This window comes from Sebastes fasciatus, chromosome 8, assembly GCF_043250625.1.
Source record: "Sebastes fasciatus isolate fSebFas1 chromosome 8, fSebFas1.pri, whole genome shotgun sequence".
Lineage (NCBI taxonomy): Eukaryota > Metazoa > Chordata > Actinopteri > Perciformes > Sebastidae > Sebastes > Sebastes fasciatus.
This window is the reverse complement of record NC_133802.1, coordinates 16793566-16817464: the sequence shown is the minus strand read 5'-3', so window position 1 is coordinate 16817464 and position 23899 is coordinate 16793566. Positions and strand designations below refer to the sequence as shown.

The following is a 23899-nucleotide window of genomic DNA, read 5'->3' as shown; positions in this document are numbered from 1 at the left end:
TGTTTTCGTTAGCTTAGAATGAGCCCTTCATATCTACATAGGGAACGGGTCCTATTCACGGACCTTAAAAAAAACAACTTTAAAAGCACTTTCATATATCAGTCAGTGAGTTTTCTGCAATGGAAGTGAAGGAGTTTTGTTTGTGGTATTGGAAAAATCGAAAAAATTATATTTTACAGAAACAGCGTCCCATGTTACTCGGGATAAACCACAGGCCAGAGACAGCACTCCCTATTTGCTCTAGATACAGTATAGGCATAAGACAGATATCTCAAAACCTGGCCAAATAAAACCAAAGCTATATGGGGGTATTTGAGTTTAGTCAACATTAGCGATGACCTATTCTCAATGCCGCACACAAACAGCATCTTCTGTCATTGTCCACTCTGTGTATCAGAGAGGAAAACAGAGCTGACAGGACTCTGAACTCATTCTCTGCCATACCTTTGCAGTGACACTGTTTCAACATGATGAGACTTTCCACCGGGAATCTTTTTTGCTGTCAGCCTGAAAAATGGCTAGATGTCAGGTGGAGTTGTTTTCCAGAATGGATCTGGAAATATCTTAAACACCTTGAGTGCAAACGGGCATCTGTACAGTTCCCTAGGCTACCCGCAAGTTATTGTGAAGAGTTAGGGAAATTTCCCACTGCCACAAGACCATTATCTGGGCGTGTTGATGGTGAGTCATAAGCGTGTGCATCAGTGACAAGTTAGACAATTAGACAGAAATAACAACAAATCAAGCTGTCGTTAAAAAAAATATTTCTCAAAGCGTATAAAGTGCAGTGGATGACATGATTTATGCTGATTGCTGCTTGTGTTTATGAATAAGAATATTGAGCAGCTGTCAGTCAGAATGAAACATACAACAGGATTTACACCAGGCATCAATCTCTCTAACAAAACACTGCCAGCGCTCAGGGGAGCACAACTGACTGTTGTCTTTAGCACAACAGCAGATATATACTGTGCGGTTTCACGTCTAATCACTCAAGAATAGGCAGAATACAATCTCACATGCTCCTGTTTTCACTTTGCTTTCTATAAATGACAGACCCGTCATAAGAAAAGACTTTGCTGTAGGGGTAAACACAAACAAATGTACATATCCCACATACGTTTTAAAGTAGAGTTTTTTTCTGGAGAGAGAACACAGGGTTTTCTACCCTGGTGCCGGAGGGGGGCCGAGATAAAGAGAGTAATAGTTAGACTGCGGTCACATTGGTATGCAGACAGCCATGAAAGCAGTGCAGTAACCTGTTGCATCTTGCAAATTCATTTGCTGAATATTGTGAAATTTCACCGCTTAAATTGGGGAGGCCCGTTTTTTTTAATCACAACTCAAGGGATTGATGGTACGGTTAGATAAACACAAATGATTTGGATTACAGGTGATCTACTGATATACACTGATGCATCATCATCCTCATTAACATCTTCATCAAAGAGACAACATACAAATTTAATTATGATGTTGAGGACTATAAAATGGCACCAATAATTTCGTGAAATCTGGTAAATATCAGTTTGAACTAAAGTGTACGCCCTGAATAAACTCTACAACGCTTATTATCTTTTTCTGATCTTATCAATATAGGGGAGAACGGGGTTGGTTGTGACATTCGTTAGATCTCGCTCCGTAGAGGGCGCTGTTAAAATATGTTGGTACTGAAAGAGGTCATCTACAGGGTCATTTCAGGAGTGAGACACTTGACATTGAGGTGAGAGGACTTTTGGTGTTTTTCACGTCAAAATGTAAATATACACGTCTTCTGTGTTTCTCTTCCGGTATTTTCACAATGGGTTTATAATAAAACAAGTATTATCATTAAAACTATGAAGGGAGAGCTATAGGTTAGATAGGTTGTTAGCTTAGTCTCTAGCAAAAAATCCCAGTTGGGGATCAATCAATCAATCAACATTTATTTGTATAGCCCTTTACAATAACCAAAAGGTACCCAAAGTGCTTTACATTAACATGCTTGTCACATTCTCTTCAGGGTAAATGGACTTGCATTAATTGCCCCACTGCAGCCCCACAAGGGTTGGTTGTCACATGCAGGGTCTGAAATTAACTTTTCTCACTTCCTGCCACTGTGACAGACAAGTATTTTTTTTGTCTGCCACTCAAAAATTGTATCTGCCATTTTTGAAATCTCTGCGCTAAATGAAGGAATAACATTTTAGATCTGATTTCATTCAATGTTCAATATATTTTAAACAGAAAAACATTATATAAATGGTAAATTTGAGTGTTGGAATTACAGCGGGGCAGGGAGCGTACTGTACACAGTACTGTACTGTACTTTTTTATTGTCATCCATAGTGGTTGTTTGCATAAAAACAAACATTTCAAATGATTATGATTATTTAAAATAGGGTGCTTCCCTCAGGTTTAGCAGCGCCAAGCTGTTGAGCACTTTTTTTTCTCTCCGCCGTGTTTCCGGTCCAAAACAAACTGAAACATGATACAGCGTGCTTATGCGTCATTGTGCATGCGTAACTGTGGGGGAGCATCAATACAGAGGAATCGATAGTCACGGAGGCATGAGATACCAAGGAATCTGACTGGGTCTCTATTCCCATCACTAGCGTTTTTCCTGTTTGCCAAAGTGGCGGAAGGCCTGCCAATTTTACCCGCCACTGCCAACAATATTTTCGCTTTTGGCGGGTGGCGGGTACTAATTTCAAACCCTGGTCACATGTAATTGATAGTGAGTGACTGACATGGGGATGAGTTGAGCATTATATTATATATTATAGGATAAAAAATGCACTTATAGGAAGGATTTTACCGGTTTATACCCTCTCAATGCAGGTGATGTGTTAGGTTGCTTAATTGCAATGAAACTAAACTTTTTATACTTTTAAATTAATTTTTAAGATTGTCTCCGTTTTTTTATATGTATTTTTCTCCATTAAAATAGCATAGGGACAACCAACCCCATAGTGTGTGACTACCAACCCCACGATGGGAATGGTTGTCACAAGTGCACAAGACGTATTTAACAGTCCATATCTGTTGAATAGAATAAGTTTAAGGAGAGTAAGGTCACTCCTTTCCTACCTAACACTTTAGGCTTCCATTACACATTGAAAGGGAATCTAGGGATACCGTTTTTGAGAGGTTCAAATGAAAGTAAAAAGTGTGACAACCAACCCTGTTCTCCCCTATTGTTGACTTTTTAAGCTGAATTATATCAGTCAACTAGTCTACATAAATGTATCCCTGGTCCCATATCTGGAAATTAACAACTGGTCGTTAAAGATTTCCCCAAATTACAAACAAGTCCAGTTACAAGCGTGTCTCTGAGCATCTCCGTCTGAGCGTCTACCTCAGTAGAGTTTTCTGGAGAATAGCACCACAAACTAAATTCTGTTCACTTCTATTGAACTGGGGTGGCAGGCACGATATCTTTATACATCTGTACATTAATCCAAATCTTTTTTATATATATATATCATTTTGGCGACCTGACACGTTTCATACTATACATGTAGTCGCTTTTTGAGTACAGTACATCCAGAAGGTAAAAAACACGGTTTGTGGTGTCAAAAGTCACACATGCCGAAGATGTCTGGCATTACATGCTGTCAAAATGGCAGTTAACAAGGCAACGCATCATCCGCGGCTGCTCTCCCATTGGTCGGAGAAGCTGCTTCCAAGGTGTCGACCTGTGATTAGGACTCCAGTAAATCTTCCCACCCAGGGAGCCTTGGAGAAGATCTTCCCCTCAGGTCACTCCACTCTTGCAGGGATGAGCATCCCTTTCCTCTGGATCTGCCCTCGGGGCTCAATCTGTAACCCGAATCTCTTCCTTCTGGTCTTCTCACAGGTCAGACTCGAGGCTAAATGTCCGTTTAAAGGGATTGGTTTGATTTTTCTGTGCGTGCACACTGATCAATTCCACTGTAAAAGGTGGAATATTAGGGATATGGTGCAATATCTGCTCAAGTGTGATAAGATGACACCCAGGCAGAGCGATCAGGCGCCTCAGAGTGACAGGCAACCTCACATACCTTCCTTCATTCACCTCTCAGGCAAATACCTCTCTTGCTGTCTTTCTTTCTGCATTTCTCAACTCTTCGTCTCTCTTTTTTTTGCTTTTCCACAGGAGTTAAGACAAACATGATATCTTGCTCCATACTTTTCTATCCTGAGGTTTAACCTTACTGTGCTCGCCCTGTGTCTTTTCATGCACAGTCCCCAGGCCAGATAAACGTGACCCACCCATGGAATCTAAAATTTGCTGCATAACCTTTTAATAAACTCAGCTACTGGACTTTTCACACGAGCTCTCATAGGCAGCTCTATTGTCTCCCGATGTAATTGTAAGGTGTTCTGTCAGTGATCAATCATCATACCCTATTGTCAATATAATTGCTTATAATGGAAATGTTGACATATAACATAATCTAGAATAATAACTATCTGTGATGCAGATGATCACTCCACAAATTGACCAATCATACCGCTGTGCTCACATCTGACCCAGCCAATCACACGCTGAGCGGTGGGAGTCCGCAGGTTGAGTGTGCTAGCTACTGTATGAAGTGGGCCTGACTGCAGGTAGTTAGCCTCAGCCTAATCTAATGATGCATACTTCCCCATGTTTATGGCAGCCAGAGAAGAAGGAGCGCTAGCCTGTGCTTGTCTGCTTCTGAGAATGCCCATTAACGCTCTGTTCCCCCTCGGGTGATGACCACCTGAGCTATCAAAGACAAGTGTGTCTGTAACACCACCCTCCCCCTCCTCCCCCTCTCATCACGCTCCATCCCCACCCCGCCTCTGCACCGACCTCCACCCAGACAAATGTTGTACAGACGGTTAAACAGTTGATTGCAGTTGCTTTTTTCATCTCCAACAGTGACATTGTAAGAGCAGTTCTATTTTGTATATCGTCATTATCATCATAATTTTTTTAATACAGCACAGACTGGCAGTAGTCACACAGTTTGAAGTGTATTTTTGAATATATGTCAATGTGCCCTTTACTTTACATACTACAAAAGGCCCACAGCTTTGTCACGCCCCTCGGCATTGTGACACCGATGCACAAGGCACCCTTTAGTGTCTGTATGAGCGGCACCAGGCTTTCAAGTAACTACAATGTGAACTCATCCCCGTCAATATTAAATGCTCAGAGAAAGTGGTCGGGGAGCGTGGTGACGTAGTTTAAAGAGCGAACACATTCTTATCCCAGCTTGTCACATACTAACGCTTTGTCATGCCACTCGGCGTCAAGTTACGTTCGCAGTAAACACATGCTTAATGTTGTGAATTAAACAAAAACTTGCTTAGGTTTAGGCAACACAACCACTTAGTTAGGTTTTGGAATAAACATCATGGTTTGGCTTAAAATTACTATGTTTTTACAGTGAAAATGTGACTGAACGTTGTGAACACAGGATGTGAACAAACAGCTGGTTGTAAACGGAAAGTGAAACCTGTCGCACGGGAAACGAATAGCGGTCTCCTGGAAGAAAGCCCTGTGTTTGTTGGACCCATCCACCACCCCTCCCACCTGCTCTGTGTGTCTCTTTTACTCTTAAACTACGTCACCACAGCAATTTCCTTAAGTGTTTAATATTGACCCAGATGGGTTTACATTGTAGTGAATTGAAAACCTGGTGGGTCCCATATCGGCGCTCAAGGTTGCCTTGTGCGTCGGTATTGAATTTATATATTGGTATTGGTATTTGATGCCCTGGGAATGAGAACAGACTGGAAACCAACAATGTGTTGTTTGTCTTTGTGCTCACAACGTTAAGTTTCACTTTCACTTTACAAACAATCTTCAGCCAAACCATGATGTTTTTTCCTAAACCTAACAAAGCGGTTTTGTTGGCTAAACCAAAGCAAGTGTTATTGTTTGAATTCACAACGTAAACCACGTGTTTACTGCGACCATAGTTTGATGTACTGGGCTACCCGGTGCATTAGAAAGTGATGCCAAGGGGTCCTGACCAGGTGTCAGTATGCAACAAGTTGGGAATGACAACGTCGTAGCTGGACTGAAACAGTTTGGCGCCTTATCCCCGAGGCAAATGGGCCACCAGTGCAGGATTGTACTGAGCATCTCTTGGTTAAAATTGATCCAGTTTGGGTTCGACACAATGAATTAACTTTATCCAGTACCAACACGTTGTTTTGACCCATTATTTTTTACATTACTGTTGGGTTATTTAACCATGGTTAATTTGATCCAGTGAACAAGTTCAAGTTTTTACCTTAAAACTGTTACAAATGTACGTTGTTACAAAACTAGATTCACAATGTTCAAAACTGCAAAGGATACACATATTATATACAATCAGTAACAAATACTGACATGTAAATTTAAAAAGAGCTATAGTAGATTATAAAAGTTTGCAACGTTTGTGTTAGTAGCTCAGCAGTAATATAAAAAATAACACCGAAGGTCATAACAACCCATAGTCCTGGGTGCTTTTCAATGGGTACTAGGTGAAATGAACCCATATTGTGTTGATGCTATATTGACTCAAATTAGGTCGATTTTGACCCAGTGATTTTCACTGGGAAACATTCTTCTGTTTTCAACTAAAAAAGCATTTCAACTGGAGCGATGTGGATTGAGTGCCTTGCTTAAGGGCATGTCAAGACTGAAGGGTAAGCATTCCCCATTCATTTTCCTAACCCAGATTTCCCCAGAGCGTCCGTCACATCCCCTACATCCCCAAAGACAAATTAGTTTAACACAGAAATTCTGCAGTATCATATCATTCAAGGCCTGTGTCTTATTCACCTCACTCAATAATTGTTTATTAGGAGTTGTTATCATAGATATTTTGCAAACATACTTGGGATAACACCTTTGCTATATATCTGTTTCTCCTGTAACTATCCAGTCCTATAACTCTCTTATAGCCCCTCTTCCTTTGTACAGGACATTTCCAAACTTCCTGTCAGTGTCTCTTAACCCATAATAGATGTGTGTATCTTCCCCTGTCTAGGCTGCGTGATTCACTGTCCCTGAAACGCAGCAGTACCTAATCTTGAAGAGCAGATAAAGCTAATTAGGGGAAAGAGACATCAATCACAGCTCCAGGGCTCGTTATGTACTGTACATACCAAGAGTGGCATCTCAGTCGCTGGGTGTGTTTGAGAGCTTGCGCCAGTCATACACACACGTAGCTATTATTATGAGTTATGTCAGGAGGAACGTCTCAGACTCTGTATTGAATGTTTCCTTGACTCTTTTGGGAGGAACCGACTATTATCATTTTCACCAGGGACTAAAATTAGTGTAGAAATCACTGAAATCAGTCTCTTTTGTTGACCTTCGACAGTATAACTCATCTCAGAGACCAGAAAGCTGGCGAGCAGCTCTGTTTGAATGAGCAACACGCATTAATACAGCTGTCACAGAGACACACACACCCTTTCCGATGATTACAGCAGGTCCGGGAGGTTCATTGAACTCTGAGAAGATCACCTCATAGCTTAAAGTAGAGTTTATTAAAAGGAAAATCTTCGTTTCGAAATTATTTATGCTTTAATTGGCTCAAATTTCTTTATAATTAATAATAATTCTCTGTTTTTTAAGTCTGTTCTGTTGTATAAGACACTGTTGTTGCCTTGGAGGGAAGCCAGAACATGAGGGTGTAGCACTGCATTCATCCTGTAGGTGGAAGTGTAACTCTTCCTATGTTACAACCTAGGATGATGATGTTGATAGACGTTACACACACATATAAGAAGACTATAATTACTTTAATTTCCGATATCAAACATGATCATTGCTTTTATTAGAAGTCATAAAATGTGTGTGTGCGTCAACCAGGCGTGTGTTGATGATGGATGACGCTCTTGTTGAGTTCACTAGCGAAGTGTGAACAGGTATGTAAATAGGCCTGGATATTTACTGTGTGACATGTCCTGACAAGAGTGGATTATATACTTTTCACTGAGGATGATAATGTTCACTATATACAGCATGTTAGCAAGAATTGGTGTGTAATCAAACAAGTGAAAATTACAAATAATATCTCTCCAAATAAATAAAATTATCCAATACTCACCAAACCACATTGATGTTTTTTTATGTTTTAATAAAATACTTTGCAACTCATAAATCTAGCATAAAAAATATGATACATCCATCTATAATGTGTCTGATTACAAGGATACAAAAATACACCATATAGAGTAATATAATATAAAATACAAAACAAAAACAGCAGCGCAGGGTAAAAGAAGAGAGACATGGAAACTCTTACAAAACAATTTCTTCTGCTTTCACCACAGGGTTATCAAACTACACATCATCATCTGATAACTGGATGATATGAGCCGAAAACTGGGATACAAGTGACTCAGTATGAAAAAAAAAGAGCTGGCTGAAGCTAGAAGCTAGTTATCACTTTCATGCTTTACTCACATCTGGTTAAGATAATCAAAACAATGGCAAATGTTTCATTCGGGTGGTATAATAAATATCTTGTATCTCCAATGTTATTACTTCGGATTCAGATTTGAATGTTTTCCTTAATATGGAATGTGTTTTGCATGGGTCTCTTGAGCTGTGGAAATTAATGACATGAACAATAGCAATTCAAGTGAGAAATTAAAATATATATATTATTTGACATCATGCAATTGCAGTGAAAACAGACGCTGACACAAAGCAGTTTCTTTCTGAATATTCCATTAGGCCTACTCTCACAGCAACGTTTTAATATTAACTTCAACTGGACGCAGGAGTAGCTACTCAAACCAATCGTGACAGACAGTGGTATACTTTATGACATTGTTAAACAGTGATATGAAAAGGTCCACAGTGGCCAGAGCACAGCTCTAACTGTTAGAGTGAATTGGCTGTGATGAAGACGAAGATCTTGGCCTGGAACGTGGTGAACGTCCCCTGTCTCCAAAGCTTCATCTCCACATTGATCGAGAAATCCCTCGGACGCTCGACCTGTCGATTTAAGTACACAGCGCCCGTGTAGGCGTTCAGCTTCCTGGTGCTGAAGTAGTTTTCCTCGTTCCCCTGCGTGATGCTGACGATGACGTTGTCTCCCGAGTAGGCGGGGGAGGGTCCGATGCGGAAGATCTGAGCTGGGATGACGATGTTGGACTGGAAGCTGAGGTAATAGTAGGTGATTCTCAGAGGGGAGTTTTGACACTCCAGGTAGTTGGGACAGCTGATCCGCTCACAGCGCCTACAAAGGACCGAGGGAAGGCAACTTTATTTGTAGCCCACTTTTCAACAACAAGGTATTTCAAAGTGCAAGACTTGTTGTCTTATAAGGAAGGGCATCTTCAAATCAATTATCTCCAAAAAGAGTAATAATGCAAACAAATAATACATATGTATTAAGCAGGTTCCCCAACAGTTAAACTGATTGATGCCCTCTAATGCAGATTTACAAGTTGTCCATTGGTTTTTCTTGTCATTTTACTCCTCCCTCTTGTTTCTAAAGGTGCAGTGTGACATCTAGTGGTGTGGTTGCAGATTGCAACCAACTGAGTACCCATTCTATTCACTCCTCCCTTTCCGAGACTGCGGTAACGTGAGCTGCAGAGTGCAAAACCATGGTAACGCTGTTCGCCTCGCTCAGAGGTCATCCTTACCATAATAATGCTACATCAGGAGCATCGGAAGTCAGACGGGGGCTGGAGCTACCACGGTTTTGCACTCTGCGGCTCATATAAGCGTGTCAGAGAACTATAGTGGCCTGCAAGTAACGTAAAAACGTGAAAGGCTCTCTCTAGAGCCAGTGTTTGGTTTGTCCGTTCTGGACTACTGTAGAAACATGGCGGAGCAACATGGCGGACTCTGTGAAGAGGACCTGCTCCCTATGTAGATATGAAGGGCTCGTTCTAAGCTAACGAACACAAAAAATCTTAGTTTTAAGTCATTATACACTAATGAGTAGTTATTATTATTATATTACATTTTTGCTAATAGATCCCCCAAAATGTTACACACTGTTCATTTAAAGGAAAACTCCCAAAAATGGTATCCTTCATAGAATTATCTTCCCTCATATGCATCATAAAAACATAACAGAATGTCAACCTCATTAAAGATCAATGAGGCATCATATTGAACATTGGTATTATCACTTACGTGTCGGACACTTTGCGGTAGTTTGGTGGACAGTCGAGAGAAAGGCATCGGTACCCTCCTTGGATGTTGTAGCAGGTCTCAGCCAGAGAACAGTTATGGGCCCCCGTGGTGCATTCATCGATATCTAAAACACAGTTAATGCACGTGAGCTGGTTTACTGCCTGGAGACGAGTCACAGCACAGTTGAACTTTGAGGAAAAGCCTCATTGCTGAACCAAGTTAGACAAAAACTAGTCCTTGTGGGGGGGAAAAACTGCTCAAGTAAAAAAAAATCAAATTAGCAAGACAATATTTTTCGGCCAATAAAGTTTTACAGCCTGCATGTAATCACTGAGCCACTGTAAAAGTACCAATTATATTTATCTGAGCATAATCATTACTATGCACTCACACACATGAAGAGTTAAATGGGTGCAGAGCCACTTTTTCTATTTCAGAGGAGAACTTAACCCTCGTAATGAAGCAGCTACAGTACGGTGAGTGCATGCATTTTTAGTGGGGTATTCACCTCTGCAAGAGCGTCCATTTGGAGACATGCTGTATCCATACTCAGGACAAGCACACTGGTAACTGCCGGGAACATTCACGCACTTATAGGTGCATAGATGGCCAATGCTCTGGGAGCACTCGTCGATGTCTGGACAACAAGGAGGAAGTAAATCATGTGAAATTGATTCATAAACTTGTCCAAACATATGTTATGTTTGGTGGTATTTGTGATGTGTAATAGTGCGCCCCACCTTCACAGGTGTGCCCGTCCTCCCTGAGGTAGTAGCCCTTTCTGCAGTAGCACTGGTAGGAACCGTAGATGTTGGCACACTCCTGACTGCATGGGCTGGCCAAGCACTCATTCACATCTGGAGATTAGAGGTTGGAGCTCATTACTGTCACAACTCACTTGATCAAAGCATTTTCAATGTTTTCATCCTAACATATAAACACAATGTTGTTATTAAGCCAATTAAGTTTTTACTGGTTTGTGCTTTAAGGCATGGCATGATATACAGTGTAACTCTTTAACACCCCTCTTCAGCAATATGCTGCACAGTGGCCAGCTTTAGTATCAGTATTCATGCACATACACAAACCTGGCACAAGAACAACACATACACACACACAGGCATATTTTCATGCTCAGATCCACAAAAAACATACAGCCACATGCACCAACACGTACACACGGATGCACACACTCTCTCACACCCAGGCAGGCAGGACGTTAATACACACACACACACCTTCACAGTTCTTGCCATCGCCGGATAAGCGGAAGCCAGAGGTACACGAGCATTCATAGGAGCCCGGGGTGTTCTCGCAGGTCTGGGCACACAGGCGGCCTGGGTAGCGCCAGCACTCATTTACATCTGAGAGGAAGAAGCAGTGTCATCAAACCCCTGTTAAAGTGGCAGTAGGCAGTACATTTTTGGCATCATTGGGCAAAAATTCCATAATAACCTTTCAGCATATTGTAATTCAAGTGTTCTGAGAGACAACTAGACTTCTGCACCTCCTCATGACTCTGTTTACAGGCTTTAAAAAATCTCGTGGTCCCATGACGGAAGACTTTGACCAATCACAGGTCATTTCAGAGAGAGAGTCTATTCCTATTGGCTGTGCTCCGGTCATGTGACCATACAACAGATTTCACAATGGCTGCCGTGTCACAAACTTTCTCATTTTACAGCTAAACAGTACACTACGAGATGAATCTGAAAACATTTGAGGTGAGAAATAGGCATTACAGTAACAGAATATTGATTCATATTTGATCAGCGCTGCCTAGTTTGACCGTTTGGTCGGAGTTCGCAACTGATTGGCAGCCGGCTCTCACAGACAGCAGCTGGAATGCAGACCTCAGATCAGCTCTGACTACTTGTTTTCCTCCAGTCTGGGAAATCTTGCAGATGCTGTTAGGAGCACCGGAGGACACAGAGGCACATGATTTTTTTCAGGTTACCTGTTTCATGCACTACTATCACAATATAGCGACCGTTTTATAAAAATAACTTTTCTTAATCATATTTGCTCCAATCTCGCCTACTTCAGCTTTTAGTGTGTGTTGCAGTTGTGTGTTCGCACCCAAAAGCAACCGAGCATGAGCGGGTTTGTCGCCCTGCTCGACAGCCGCGTATACACGTGTGCATGCCTGTGCGTGTTTTGGGTGCGTGTCAACGAGAATGCGATGTGAGGGGACCAGCTGCCTGCTGATAGTCTAAACACTTGAGCAGAGTCCATTATTATGAGAGTCACAACACAGTGAATCACAAACAGAGGGAGCAGCAGCAGCAGCAGGGGCAGGGGCAGAGCAGAGTCCTCTGCAGCAGGAGACGTGATCTGCCCAGTGGCTATACTGCAGGAGCCAGCAGCAGAGCCTGGGAAACAGCACCGCAGAATAATAAACAGGAGCAGCAGAGTATAGGCAGACAAAGAAGAGGGGTGGCTGTACAGTAGAGAGTGAACAAGTGATGAAGGGCGAAGGGGAAGGGAAGGAGAGAACAGAATGAGCAAGAAACTGAGAGACAGGGGAGTAAAGGCGAAAAGCTCCACTTTTCTTTCTCTTAAAACTTGTATGTGCATGTACGATGTGTACGTCTTCTGCATGATGTATGATGTCCAACATACCGACACACATCCTCCTGAATGAGTCATACTGATAGCCTGTCTGGCATTCACAACGATATGAACCAGGCAGATTGTGGCACAGCTGGCCCTCTCCACATCGATGCAGGCTGCTCTGACACTCGTCCACATCTGCAACACAAACAAACATCAATAAAAGTAACAATGGCGACATTCAGCTGCCCCCACTTCATGAAGGAAATAATCATCACATCTATGTCCTCAAGTCTGTATATCAAACCATCAGATTACACATTCTTCACGCGTGACGACTACAAATCCTACCGATACATCTGGATCCATCAGGACTGGCGTGATAGCCACGGCTACATATGAGCTTTCTCTGGTGGCAAACGTAGGATCCCACTGTGTTGATGCAGTTGAATCCCGGGCTGCACGGCTGGGCCGAAGCGCCACACTCATCAATGTCTGTTACGGAGAGGGAGGGAGATGAAGAAAGACAGAAGAAGCACTCAGGGCATGAGAGACCAGCGGGCAGCTCTTTAGCCACACCGTGATATCAAAGCAAACGCACATCACACGGTCGCATTCCCTCGGATAACTTTGTTGTGTGCGTGTGTCTGACATTTTCTAAATTTTCTCGTTTCTCAGAGCATTTCTTTTACGCTGCTTTCACATGGGGCGTGGGCTGCCTCGACATGCCCCAGTTCCTGCCCCTGGGGGCTAATTCCACAGCATCAGTTTGTACTGGAGGAGGACAGAGGGTTGGCTTTTATCCACCCCTCTGCAGCCCCTAACAGCAACCTGTCTGATCTCCTGTCTGTGTGGCATTTAACCCCTCTGTCAAAGAAGCCGTGCCAGTTCACCTGCACGGTGTACAACAACCGTGCGTCTACAAGAGACATTTCCTGTGGGGAAATGTTGTGCTTTGGAACAAGATTGTGAATCTTTAAAAAATTAGGGCTGTCAAAGTTAACACGATAATAACGCAAATTCGTTTTAACACGACTCATTTCTTTATTAATGCAACTTGCGATTTTTAGGTTGTAGCGGGCTCAGTTTTAAAGCTACAGTGAAGATGCTGCTATCATATGAAACTAGACCTTAACCTAAACCTAAGGAATCCATTGGTACCAACCACGTCATACTAGCTTTTTGTGAAGGAGGCTAAATAACGCTCCAAACGTATACGCTAAATTTTGGCCATTTTCAAAGGGGTCCTTTGACCGCTGACCTCAAGATATGTGAATGAAAATGGGTTTTATGGGTACCCACGAGTCTCCCCTTTACAGACATGCCCACTTTATGATAATCACATGCAGTTTGGGGCAAGTCATAGTCAAGTCAGCACACTGACACACCGACAGCTGTTGTTGGGCTTGAGTTTGCCATGTTATGATTTGAGCATATCTTTATGCTAAATGCAGTACCTGTGAGGGTTTCTGGACAATATTTGTCATTGTTTTGTATTGTTAATTGATTTCCAGTAATAAATATACAGTATACATATATTTGCATAAAGCAAGCATATTTGCCCACTCCCATGTTAATAAGAGTATTAAATACTTGACAAATCTCCCTTTAAGGTACATTTTGAAAAGATAAAAAATGTGCGATTAATCTCGATTACCTACGGGCAATCATGCAATTAATCGCAATTCAATATTTTAATCAATTGACAGCCCTACTAAAAATAAAAACAATATTGACTGTTATGTAAAACAAGGCTGAAGACGCTTGTTTGCTTGCTAAGTAGGATTTAACCCACATATTCATTCATTTATTTGTTTTGGCCCCAAACAAATATCAGTTTATTTCCTCTATTAGCACAGTTAAAACCAGGAAAAAAAGATAATTGAATGAGAAGAGTATAATGAAAACCTCCATACAGTTTGCCCTCAATCACTGGGAACAATTGCTAACCTCGCTGTAATGGATATTAGCAAATATATAATCATCTCAGTAAGAAAGTGTCTTCCCTTACCTACACAGTTGCCCTGTGCACCCTGGTTAAAGCCTGCAGGACATCTGGGTTTGGGGTTGCACCTGAACGAGCCCTCGACATTCACACACTCGAAGCCAAGCCCACAGTTGTGGCTCCGCTGCACACACTCATCAACATCTGAGGAGGAAGATGAATAAATGAGCTCATGAGGACTGAGTAGATGATTAATTGCAAATAAAGCACAAATCAAACGCTATTAGTTTCAGTCTAATAATCCATTACATGCATGTAATGCCATATTTCACCACTGAATGGCACTGTGGTTAAATGGCAGATTGTACAGGTGCTCACTGTTACTGCTGTTCATCCATCACACAGCTTTCCCGGTCAATACTCAAGGAGTTAATCATTGTGATCCAACTCACGGATCTTATCTACACTAATCACTCTGCTACAACCAAAATGGCCTGAAATATTTCAGGTAGATGAATACATCTAATGAGTCAAACCAGCAATAGTCCTGTGTGTGAATAATGCATGTTTGTCTCAAGTTTCAAGCAGGCTTGCAGGATTTTACCACTATAATTGCTGTATAGAGGCCTAAAACAGCTCTGGCAAGCAGCCCTGCTGATACAGGGTAGGACTCTGAGCAGCAGACAGTGATTGAGCATCTTGCTGGTGTCACAAGCAGCCTGGCAGAGTCGGCAGGAGCTGAGTGAGCCCGACACCGACAGAGAAAAGCCAGGAAGCAGGATAAATGTGTGAGAGATTGGCCGTGACCTCCTGCCAAAATACGAACCCTGGCTGTTTTCACTCCTTTTATTTACAGGATTGTGATACAGTCACTACATGTGTTAGCAAGACATGTGATATATTGTTATTTCCAGGATGAATTTGACTGATCAAGATACTGTGTGCAAGGACACATTTTATGAAAAGAAAATCTTAATGCACTTTTAAATGTTTGTTTTTTTGCAGGGCAAAAGGTCTGTTGTTCGGTCTGTTGGTCCGCCACTGTGATAAAGATTAAAATATCTCAACAACTATTGGATGGATTGCTATGAAATTGCAGGGATTAATGCATCCTAATGACTTTGATGACTTCTCCTCTTGCACCACTCTGAGGTTGAGATGTGATTCTGACGGATTGCCATGACATTCATCTCTCCCCTTAGGACCAACTGTAATGACTCTGGGGATCCTCTGACCTTTCATCTCGCGCCATCATCAAGTCAAATGTTTAATTCGTCCAATACATTTAGTTTATGACTAAACACCTGCAAAACCAATGACATTCCCATCAGCCTCAGCTGATTATCAAATGTTAGCATGCAAACAAACTGCTGCTAAATATCAGCAGCTTAGCACTGTGATTGTGAGCATGTTGTCATCAGTATAGCCTCACAGAGCCGCTAGACTGTAGACTCTTGGTCTTGTTCGCCTCTATATCTAAAATGATTTCTTTTAAAATGTATATATGAATGAAACATGACTGCATAAATTAGAATATCGGGGTGTATGATGTAAATCCGCTGATTGTGTAAAAAATTAAAAAACTATTTTCATAGATTAATGATTAATATGTTTTGGCCCTATTGTCCTTACCATGCTTTGGATAATGTAAACAGGAAGTGTAATATCACCATGAATTACTCAATCAGCTTTGGGCCACACCTGAGTCCCCTTTTACCTAATATTGAGTACATTTTAGCAAATCTGCACTGAAGAAATTCATGCTGCATTCGCTACTAGAAGATCAAATTTGATAGCTATAACTGGAGAGGGTAAGTTGCACTGATTTAGGTAATATGTGTATGATATCTGGGCATTCTGGTTTGATTGAACATTGATATCGAAAGGAAAGGATGTGATGTGTGGCACAAATCTGGTGTTAAAGATTGATCACTGAGTTAGGAAGACAGTGAATACAGTAGGCTACTGTACTGATGCAAGATTGCACATCATGGTCTTAACTGTTTAGAGAAAGGAAAAGGACACAACTCAGTTGGTGACTTCCGCTTCATTTGTGAGAGGAGGCAAAAGTAGCGTTTCATTACAGCCCCATTGTAAACCACGAATAGGGAATAGTTAGCACAGCATAAAGACGATGACAACCTGAAGTGGCAGCTGTTTGGAGGCTTACCCTTAAACATACGTTCTTGTTAAATGCTCATTTTGCCTGATTGAACAGTCTTTAAGCTCACAAGGAGCTGCAGATGAGCCGAGTCTCCATCTGCAGTGGCAAACAGCACTTACTGTACAATATAAAACTCCTCTTAGGGGTCTGTCTTCCTGAACACGGCTGCTGCTTTATGAATGAGACCTCGGCACAGGCACAATTTATGGAGCATGGAAATAATGAGACGTACAGGGAGGTTTACTATTACATCGCAAAACGTTGTGCACCACCCACAAAGACAAGCCAGGAAGCAGCTCTTCATAGTGAGAGTTAACAGCAAGCGAATACTATGGATATAGCTCTCTGGAGTTCTTATTATTCCCCCATGTTTGTGTGGTAACATGTGAAAATACATGATCACTTCACTGGACGCGTGTTAGGAAAAAAAAATCTCATTTTCAATACTTACTCTCAAGGGTGGTACCAGCGATTGTTTGCCTGAACAATGTGCTTTCCTCACATTGTGAACATGCAGTGATACAAATGCTCTCCTGCTGGTGTTAACAACATGCTCACTGTGGGTGGAAGTGAACACTGTGATGCTGATAAGGTGTGCTGTACCTTCACAGATGTCGTTGTTGATCTGGTATCCCGGGGGACAGGTGATCGGTCTCTGGCAGACATAACTCCCCGCAGAATTCACGCAGCGTTCATTGAGCTGGCAGGCACTCGCGGACAAACACTCGTTTATGTCTGGATGAAAAGAATAAAAAACAAATGTGTCAGTGTGAAGGAAGAGAATAAAAGTGCACAGTAAAAGATACTGGATGAATAGGTTTGGAAAAAGCTAAAGATGAGAAGATGTACTAAAACACTGAGCCGTGTAGCAGTTAGAGGCAGATTAAAGAGACAGGTCGGACCCTCCTCTGGGAGAGAGAGATTAGGGGCAAGGCCACTGGGTACAACATCCACACAATGAGGAATTTGTCACCATACTGAGCTACTCTCTGTGTCACTGCTACTGAGACAGACCAGTGGTTATGGCTTAACTTAAAGATATACCCCCAGTGAGACAGTTTAGACCCGTAGTAGCTGATGATAAAACACATAGTCCACCACCATCCTGATTGGAAACAAAGGGTACATATGGGATGCAGTTGTTATCGTGATAATGCATGGTTAGTTGGGATGATGCCTCCCCACTGGCATTTATACACATATATTGTTTTGGGGTGTTGCTGAGAGTGAAGGGGATTAGGGCTGTATCTCCTCTGCACATCTAGAGGCGCTGATTACAGAAAGAAGACAAATCAGTGCCAAGAAACTCTCCTCAACTGGAACCAAACTCCTCTGGCTGAAAAAGACGAACTGAAATGAGCCCTTTTTTTTCACTTGATTGCACAGAATTTCCACAATCTTATCCTGGTGTGAAGTTAGAAAGTTAGAAGTTAGAAGTTTTCAGCATTATATCCAAGTTTTAGTTCCTTACCCTCACAGGAGCGTCCATCAGCCACAAGAGAGAATCCTGTGAAACAGGAGCATCGTGGCCTTCCGCCCACTGAGGTGCACTGTTGCTCACATGGGCTGTTTCCTGAAAATAATACCGTATAGGGAGGTCAAATGAAATATACTTTACTGCTACTCCACACAACAGTATTTAGGGTGAAACAGAGAGGAGCTTTGTGGCTCTGGGTGGGAGACAGGACATTATTTACTGTATTGTCGTTACTAATTTCCAGGTTGATCCCTGACCTGGTCATATTGCATTTCCTACTTTTGGCCCACAGTGTGGTACATGCCGGCCTCCACCCTGGTGCCATGGCAACCAAACAAGACATGACCCTGCACAGAATGCCGAAAACAATCTAACCTTTGATACCATCTCGACGCTTGTGTTTGACATTTGCAGCACAATTACATTTCGTGGAGAGGGTGAGTTTGACATAATAACATGTCAATCTACAGCAGCCTGCGCTGGCTTCTCCTCTATTCGACTGCATCAAGATGCATGTTCCAGTCTACCATTACTGTGAGACGTAAGGATGACTGAAAGTGCTCATTGTGGGCTCCCTTTCCCCTCATTACGCTGTATGACTCTAACCTTCACAGGGGTTGGGTGGGACGACGGGCTGGGTGGGGGGTGGAAGCGGCAAAGTGGGCTCCACGGCCGGTGTTCTGTCATCCTCCTGCAGTCTGTTCTCCTCGTCCACCGTCTCTGCAGAAACATGAAAAATCCCGTCACATGAATTACACTGTAATCAAGAATTCCACCTCTCAATCTACTGCGGTCTTAGTTAGAGGCTTAAACCTCGTGCAATTCCTACATCCTCATGCAACGATATAAGGCTCGTAGCTACAGATGAAAGTTATAATATCAGTGAAGGTGAGACAGGAAAAGACATTGCCTGCAGACAAACATTTGGTTTTATTAGTGAACCCCTTCCCTCACTGTAATTTGCTGAGAGCTCTGGCATTAGTATCCTGTTGAGACAGGCTCATGTTGGTGTTGATTAAAGTCTGCTACACTGTAGACAACATCACCTAAGCATACTTCTAAAGTGTACATCTGAGTGGACCTTCAGTTAAGTGCAAAGAATGATTTGCAAATCGTGAAAATGCTTTTTTTCTTCAGCTGAAAAGCTTTTTGACAACAGCAGAGATGTGATTAGTTGAGTGTTGCTGTCAGTCCAGGAAAGGGATGTTAGTGTGTGATTAAAACAACTATTATTAGGCACTATCAGGGCTGGCAGACAGGAAGGAACTCAAAGAGACCAGGAAAATAATACGCTGCGAATGTGTAGACAAATTACGACAAATGGGGTCTTCCTGGCGGGAATGCAGACTGTAAATCATATCTCAAGGAGTAAAATGGCACAGAGATCTGCTTTCCTGTGTACTAACATCACTGGAAATGTCTGCTAGCGCTGTGTGACAAAACATGATTGGTGGTCTTCACTTTACCTTGTGCACAAGTGAAAGCGTTCTCCTGCAGCACGTATCCGGGGAAGCACTCGCACCGGTAAGAGCCCGGCGTGTTGACACATCTGTGGTGGCAGATGTTGCCCTCATACATCAGGCACTCATCTATGTCCTCCACCTCAACAGGACCCTCCACTGCGTTCTCGCTATCCTGCTCCTCACCAATGGAGAACGCCTCCTTAGGGTACGGGCTGTCAGACACTACAGCACATGGAGGGAAAGAGAGGCTGTAAAACTGCATGATATGAATAACTGAATAAAAAGTTGTAAACTTTCAATGAAGGAAAACACCTTTTTGAATATCCATCCATCCATCCATCCATTATCTGTAACCACTTATCCTATTCAGGATCGCGGGCAGGCTGGAGCCGATCCCAGCTGACATGGGGCGAAGGCGGGGTACACCCTGGACAGGCCGCCAGACTTTCACATGGCTGGCACATAGAGACAGACAACCATTCACACTCACATTCACACCTACGGGCAATTTAGAGTCAACAATTAACTTAACCTGCATGTCTTTGGACTGTGGGAGGAAGCCGGAGAACCCGGAGAAAACCCACACTAACACGGGGAAAACATGCAAACTCCACACAGAAGGGAGCCCCAAGGTCTCGAACGGATTCGAACCGGCAACCCTCTTGCTGTGAGGCGACAGTGCTAACCACCTGTAGCCTCACCTGTAGGCATATACTGTATATATAACTTTGTGTTACCGGAGGATGTCTTGCTGTGACGGTCCAGTTTTTTCCCTGTTTTAGTTTGAAAGTCCTCTTCTTGTATCATGTCTGGTTTTACTTCCTGCCTTTGTTTGCTTTCCCGCCTTTTTGATTGCTTGCCCCGCCCTGATCAGTTTTACCTGTCCTTCCCTAGTCCTGCACTCACCTCACCTGCTGCTCACCTGTTCTCACTTCCCCAGGTAGTCGGTCACTATTTATTCCGTCGTCTGTTCCTTTTTTCTTTTTCAGTTCATCTTTCATTGTATGTCATTTCATTTGAGTGTACTTTTCTGCCTTTTATACCTGAAGACTTTTGTTCTATATCTGCGTTGAAGCTGCTCCTATCTGCATTTGGGTCTTTCCTACCTGTTCTGCTCCCTGCACTGTGACACTTGCTGTATTTCTGATGTTTCTGTGCGTTGTCTAATCCCTAATGGGACAGGCAAAAATGTTTGTCACGAGGTGGAAATAAAAAATTAAACTAACTACCCGTAAAAGAGAAAAACATCCTAATGAGAAGCACCTGATCACCCATGGCTACAAGACAGATCACTCACCTTGTAGTTGCCAAACCAAATCAGTACAAGAATACGACCAACAAGGGATTAAATGCAATGCCAGACAGGCACTAGATCTCCTAGAATTACAGCAAAGGGGTGAACTGGGCTACTATACTTTGTTCTGGGAGGCCAATGAGGCGCAACCTTTTTCAGCAGGGTAGGGGGATCTTACTTTCCTTTTAACGAAAATGGATTGTCTCGGATTTAAATCAGTACTTTTCCCTGGCAGTGCACTGGTGTGTGTGTATTACAAGCCTCCTCCCAACAACATCCCCTCCCTTGGCATGGAGCACGCAATGCATTCACATTCTGTGGTGTGTATATTTGTGTGTGCAGATATTTGTTGACAGTACCTTTCTTTGGTTGTGGAGTGGAGCCGAGAGCGGGCCTCTCTCTGACAGAGTGCCAGCCGTCTTGATTCCCAGCGCTGCTCTCCTCTCCCTCGCAGCAGGTCAGGAAGACGTGTGTGCAGTGGAATCCCAGGTACTGATGGGCTTCACAGCGATGCCCCGCGCGGCGGAGCTGCAGCCCCAGAGAGCAGCAGTCACAGCACTCCTGCAGGTCACACAGTACGTCTTTACACATGTATTCATGGCTCTTTAGAGTAGCCGCTGTGCATTTTATGAAAAAGACTACACTGAGTGGTCCATACTGTATGCAAGGTCTTTTCCACTAGGGCCACCATGAGTGTCATGTATTTGCAACATGTTCTCATCCCGACTCGTTACATACCGCCCCTAAGCGTCACTTTATTTTTGGCTTCAAAACCACCATAGTTCCCCTTGCCGTCATTATAAGATTAGACCAAAAACCAAACCACTATAGTGATGGTTGGGCTTAATATTGGAGAAAAATTACACTGAACGTTGTGAACACGGGATACAAATGAACACGGATTGTAACATGAAAGTGAAACTTAAGACACGGAACATGTACAGCGGTCTCCTGGATGAAAACCAACCATGTCTGTTGAACCAACCATGTCACCTCCCCTCCCCTACCACCTGGCTGGTGTGTCTCTTTTCTCTCTTTAAACTACATCGCCAAAATCCCGGCAAACTTTCTCAGAGCGTTTTCTGTTGCAGCGGATTGGTTTATATTGTCGTTAATGGAACGCCCGGTGTGTTCGATACCGGCACTAAAGGGTGCCTTGTGCGGTGGTATCGAACGCTGACGGACGTAACAAACACTCCGTATTTGACGCCCTGGGAATGAAAATATTGGATGGATTGCGATGAAATTTGGTAGAGATATCCACGATGTCAGGAAGATTAACCCTAATGACTTTGGTGATCCTTTGACTTCACCACCATCAGGCTTTTGTTGTTTTAAGTGAAATATCTCAACCACTATTGGATTACCATGACAATTGATAGCCTACATAAACTCATGTTCCCGTCAGGATGAATTGTAATTACTTTAGTCATCCCTTAACTTTTCCTCTTGTGCCATCATCAGGTCAAATTTGATCAATACCTGCAAAACAAGTGACATTCTCATCTGTACTTTGCTTTTAGTTCTAATTAGCAAATGTAACTGAGATGGTGAACACAGTAAACATTACTTGCTAAACATCAGCATGTTAGCATTCATTGTAAGCATGTTAGCCTTTAGCTCACTGTGTCTAAATGGCCTCACAGAGCTGCTGGCATGGCTGTAATGATAGACTGTTAATCTTGTTGAAATGAACTTTCATAGTTAGAAGTGTGAATCCGGGGCGAATACTCTCCACTTGCTCACAGTCTCTCACTCTGCTTCCCTGTAGCTCTCAGCAGGATCACCACTTAGAGTGCATGGGGGCATAGTAGCGAAACATAAAACTGAAGTAATGACCGCTGTGGTTGTAGATGGCATAATATTACTAAATCTACAGGGGTCATACAGAAAAGTGGTGGAAAACGATATTTAACAGCTATATACTGCAGTATAGTCGATGATGGTCCCACGCTGCTCTGAGCAGGTGTATCCTTCATCACACGGGTCAGATGGCAAATGAGCGGCTTTGGGAATGTGGGCGAACACGATAGAGTTACACAGTCACCGTGACTTGACCCTCATTGACCGCCATAATAGCCTCGTGTCTACCGCTGCTACTGTTTTACCACATCAATTATCAGTCTGTGTTTCCACAATTTCAGAGAGGCCAACCTATTGACATCTGACATTTCCAATTGGTCTGCTTTGATAGTAAAGCTTTGGGACTGTGGGAATCTTCAGTTGTAATTGGCCCTAAATTATTTTGCCTAAATGAAATAAACTAATTGAATAACAGAGAATTGGCACCACAGCAGTAATGCTCAGAGGACATATCTGGAATAAAAAGAGACTCTCACTGGCTACAGAACCATCTACACGTGTTTTCAATTCTACAGTGACTAATGCATTCATCAATTGCTAATTCAGACTGTATTAGGCTTAAATTGAAATTTACAATGTTATTAAGTTTGACTGTGAACCCAGTGAACTGTGTTTGCCCTTTGCGGGGCTGTCAGGTCACGGATGCTTGCCTTGTAGGAATCGATCCCACATTTATTGCTGGCGTCCTCTTGACACATATCTCCTGCTCTGGCTGCATTCATTCCAGCCAAACACCGACTTTCTCCCCGGGAACCAAGGCAGCACTGTTGTTGGGCAGTCCTGGCAGAGAAAAGCACAAAGGAGAAAAGGACTGCTTAAGTGTTTGGACTGCAACAATGAGTGGGTTGGCTGTTCTTCCCAGGAGTGCTGCAGTGCTGACTGAATTGTGTTTTCAAAGAAACTGAAATCAAAATCGTATTAATTTGCCAGTCAAAGCTCTGAGGATTCAGTGTTTCCAAAAACACTGAATGGTAATTTCTTTGGCATTATATCTTTTGCATATTTTAATCCCTAATCTAACTTGTTAATAAGTGAAATGAGGTG

At 42.7% G+C, this 23899-nt stretch overlaps 1 protein-coding gene across 2 annotated transcripts in view; it reads right to left on the bottom strand.

Annotated features, from left to right (window-relative positions):
• Nucleotides 1-8058: 8058 nt before the first annotated feature.
• The window catches only part of LOC141772658 (fibulin-2-like), a 29570-nt gene continuing 13729 nt past the window's right edge, over nucleotides 8059-23899 (bottom strand). For both annotated transcript variants that reach the window (XM_074643904.1, XM_074643905.1), the window contains exons 4-17: nucleotides 23506-23635; nucleotides 21352-21553; nucleotides 19702-19920; nucleotides 18842-18955; nucleotides 18230-18331; nucleotides 17362-17493; nucleotides 14661-14798; nucleotides 13001-13144; nucleotides 12719-12847; nucleotides 11335-11460; nucleotides 10837-10953; nucleotides 10605-10733; nucleotides 10097-10220; nucleotides 8059-9185 (exon numbers count right to left, since the gene is read on the bottom strand). In XM_074643904.1, coding sequence (XP_074500005.1) covers nucleotides 8828-9185; nucleotides 10097-10220; nucleotides 10605-10733; nucleotides 10837-10953; nucleotides 11335-11460; nucleotides 12719-12847; nucleotides 13001-13144; nucleotides 14661-14798; nucleotides 17362-17493; nucleotides 18230-18331; nucleotides 18842-18955; nucleotides 19702-19920; nucleotides 21352-21553; nucleotides 23506-23635 — 2164 coding nt within the window. In that variant the 3' untranslated portion in view covers nucleotides 8059-8827. The remainder of the gene's footprint in view (nucleotides 9186-10096; nucleotides 10221-10604; nucleotides 10734-10836; nucleotides 10954-11334; nucleotides 11461-12718; nucleotides 12848-13000; nucleotides 13145-14660; nucleotides 14799-17361; nucleotides 17494-18229; nucleotides 18332-18841; nucleotides 18956-19701; nucleotides 19921-21351; nucleotides 21554-23505; nucleotides 23636-23899) is intronic.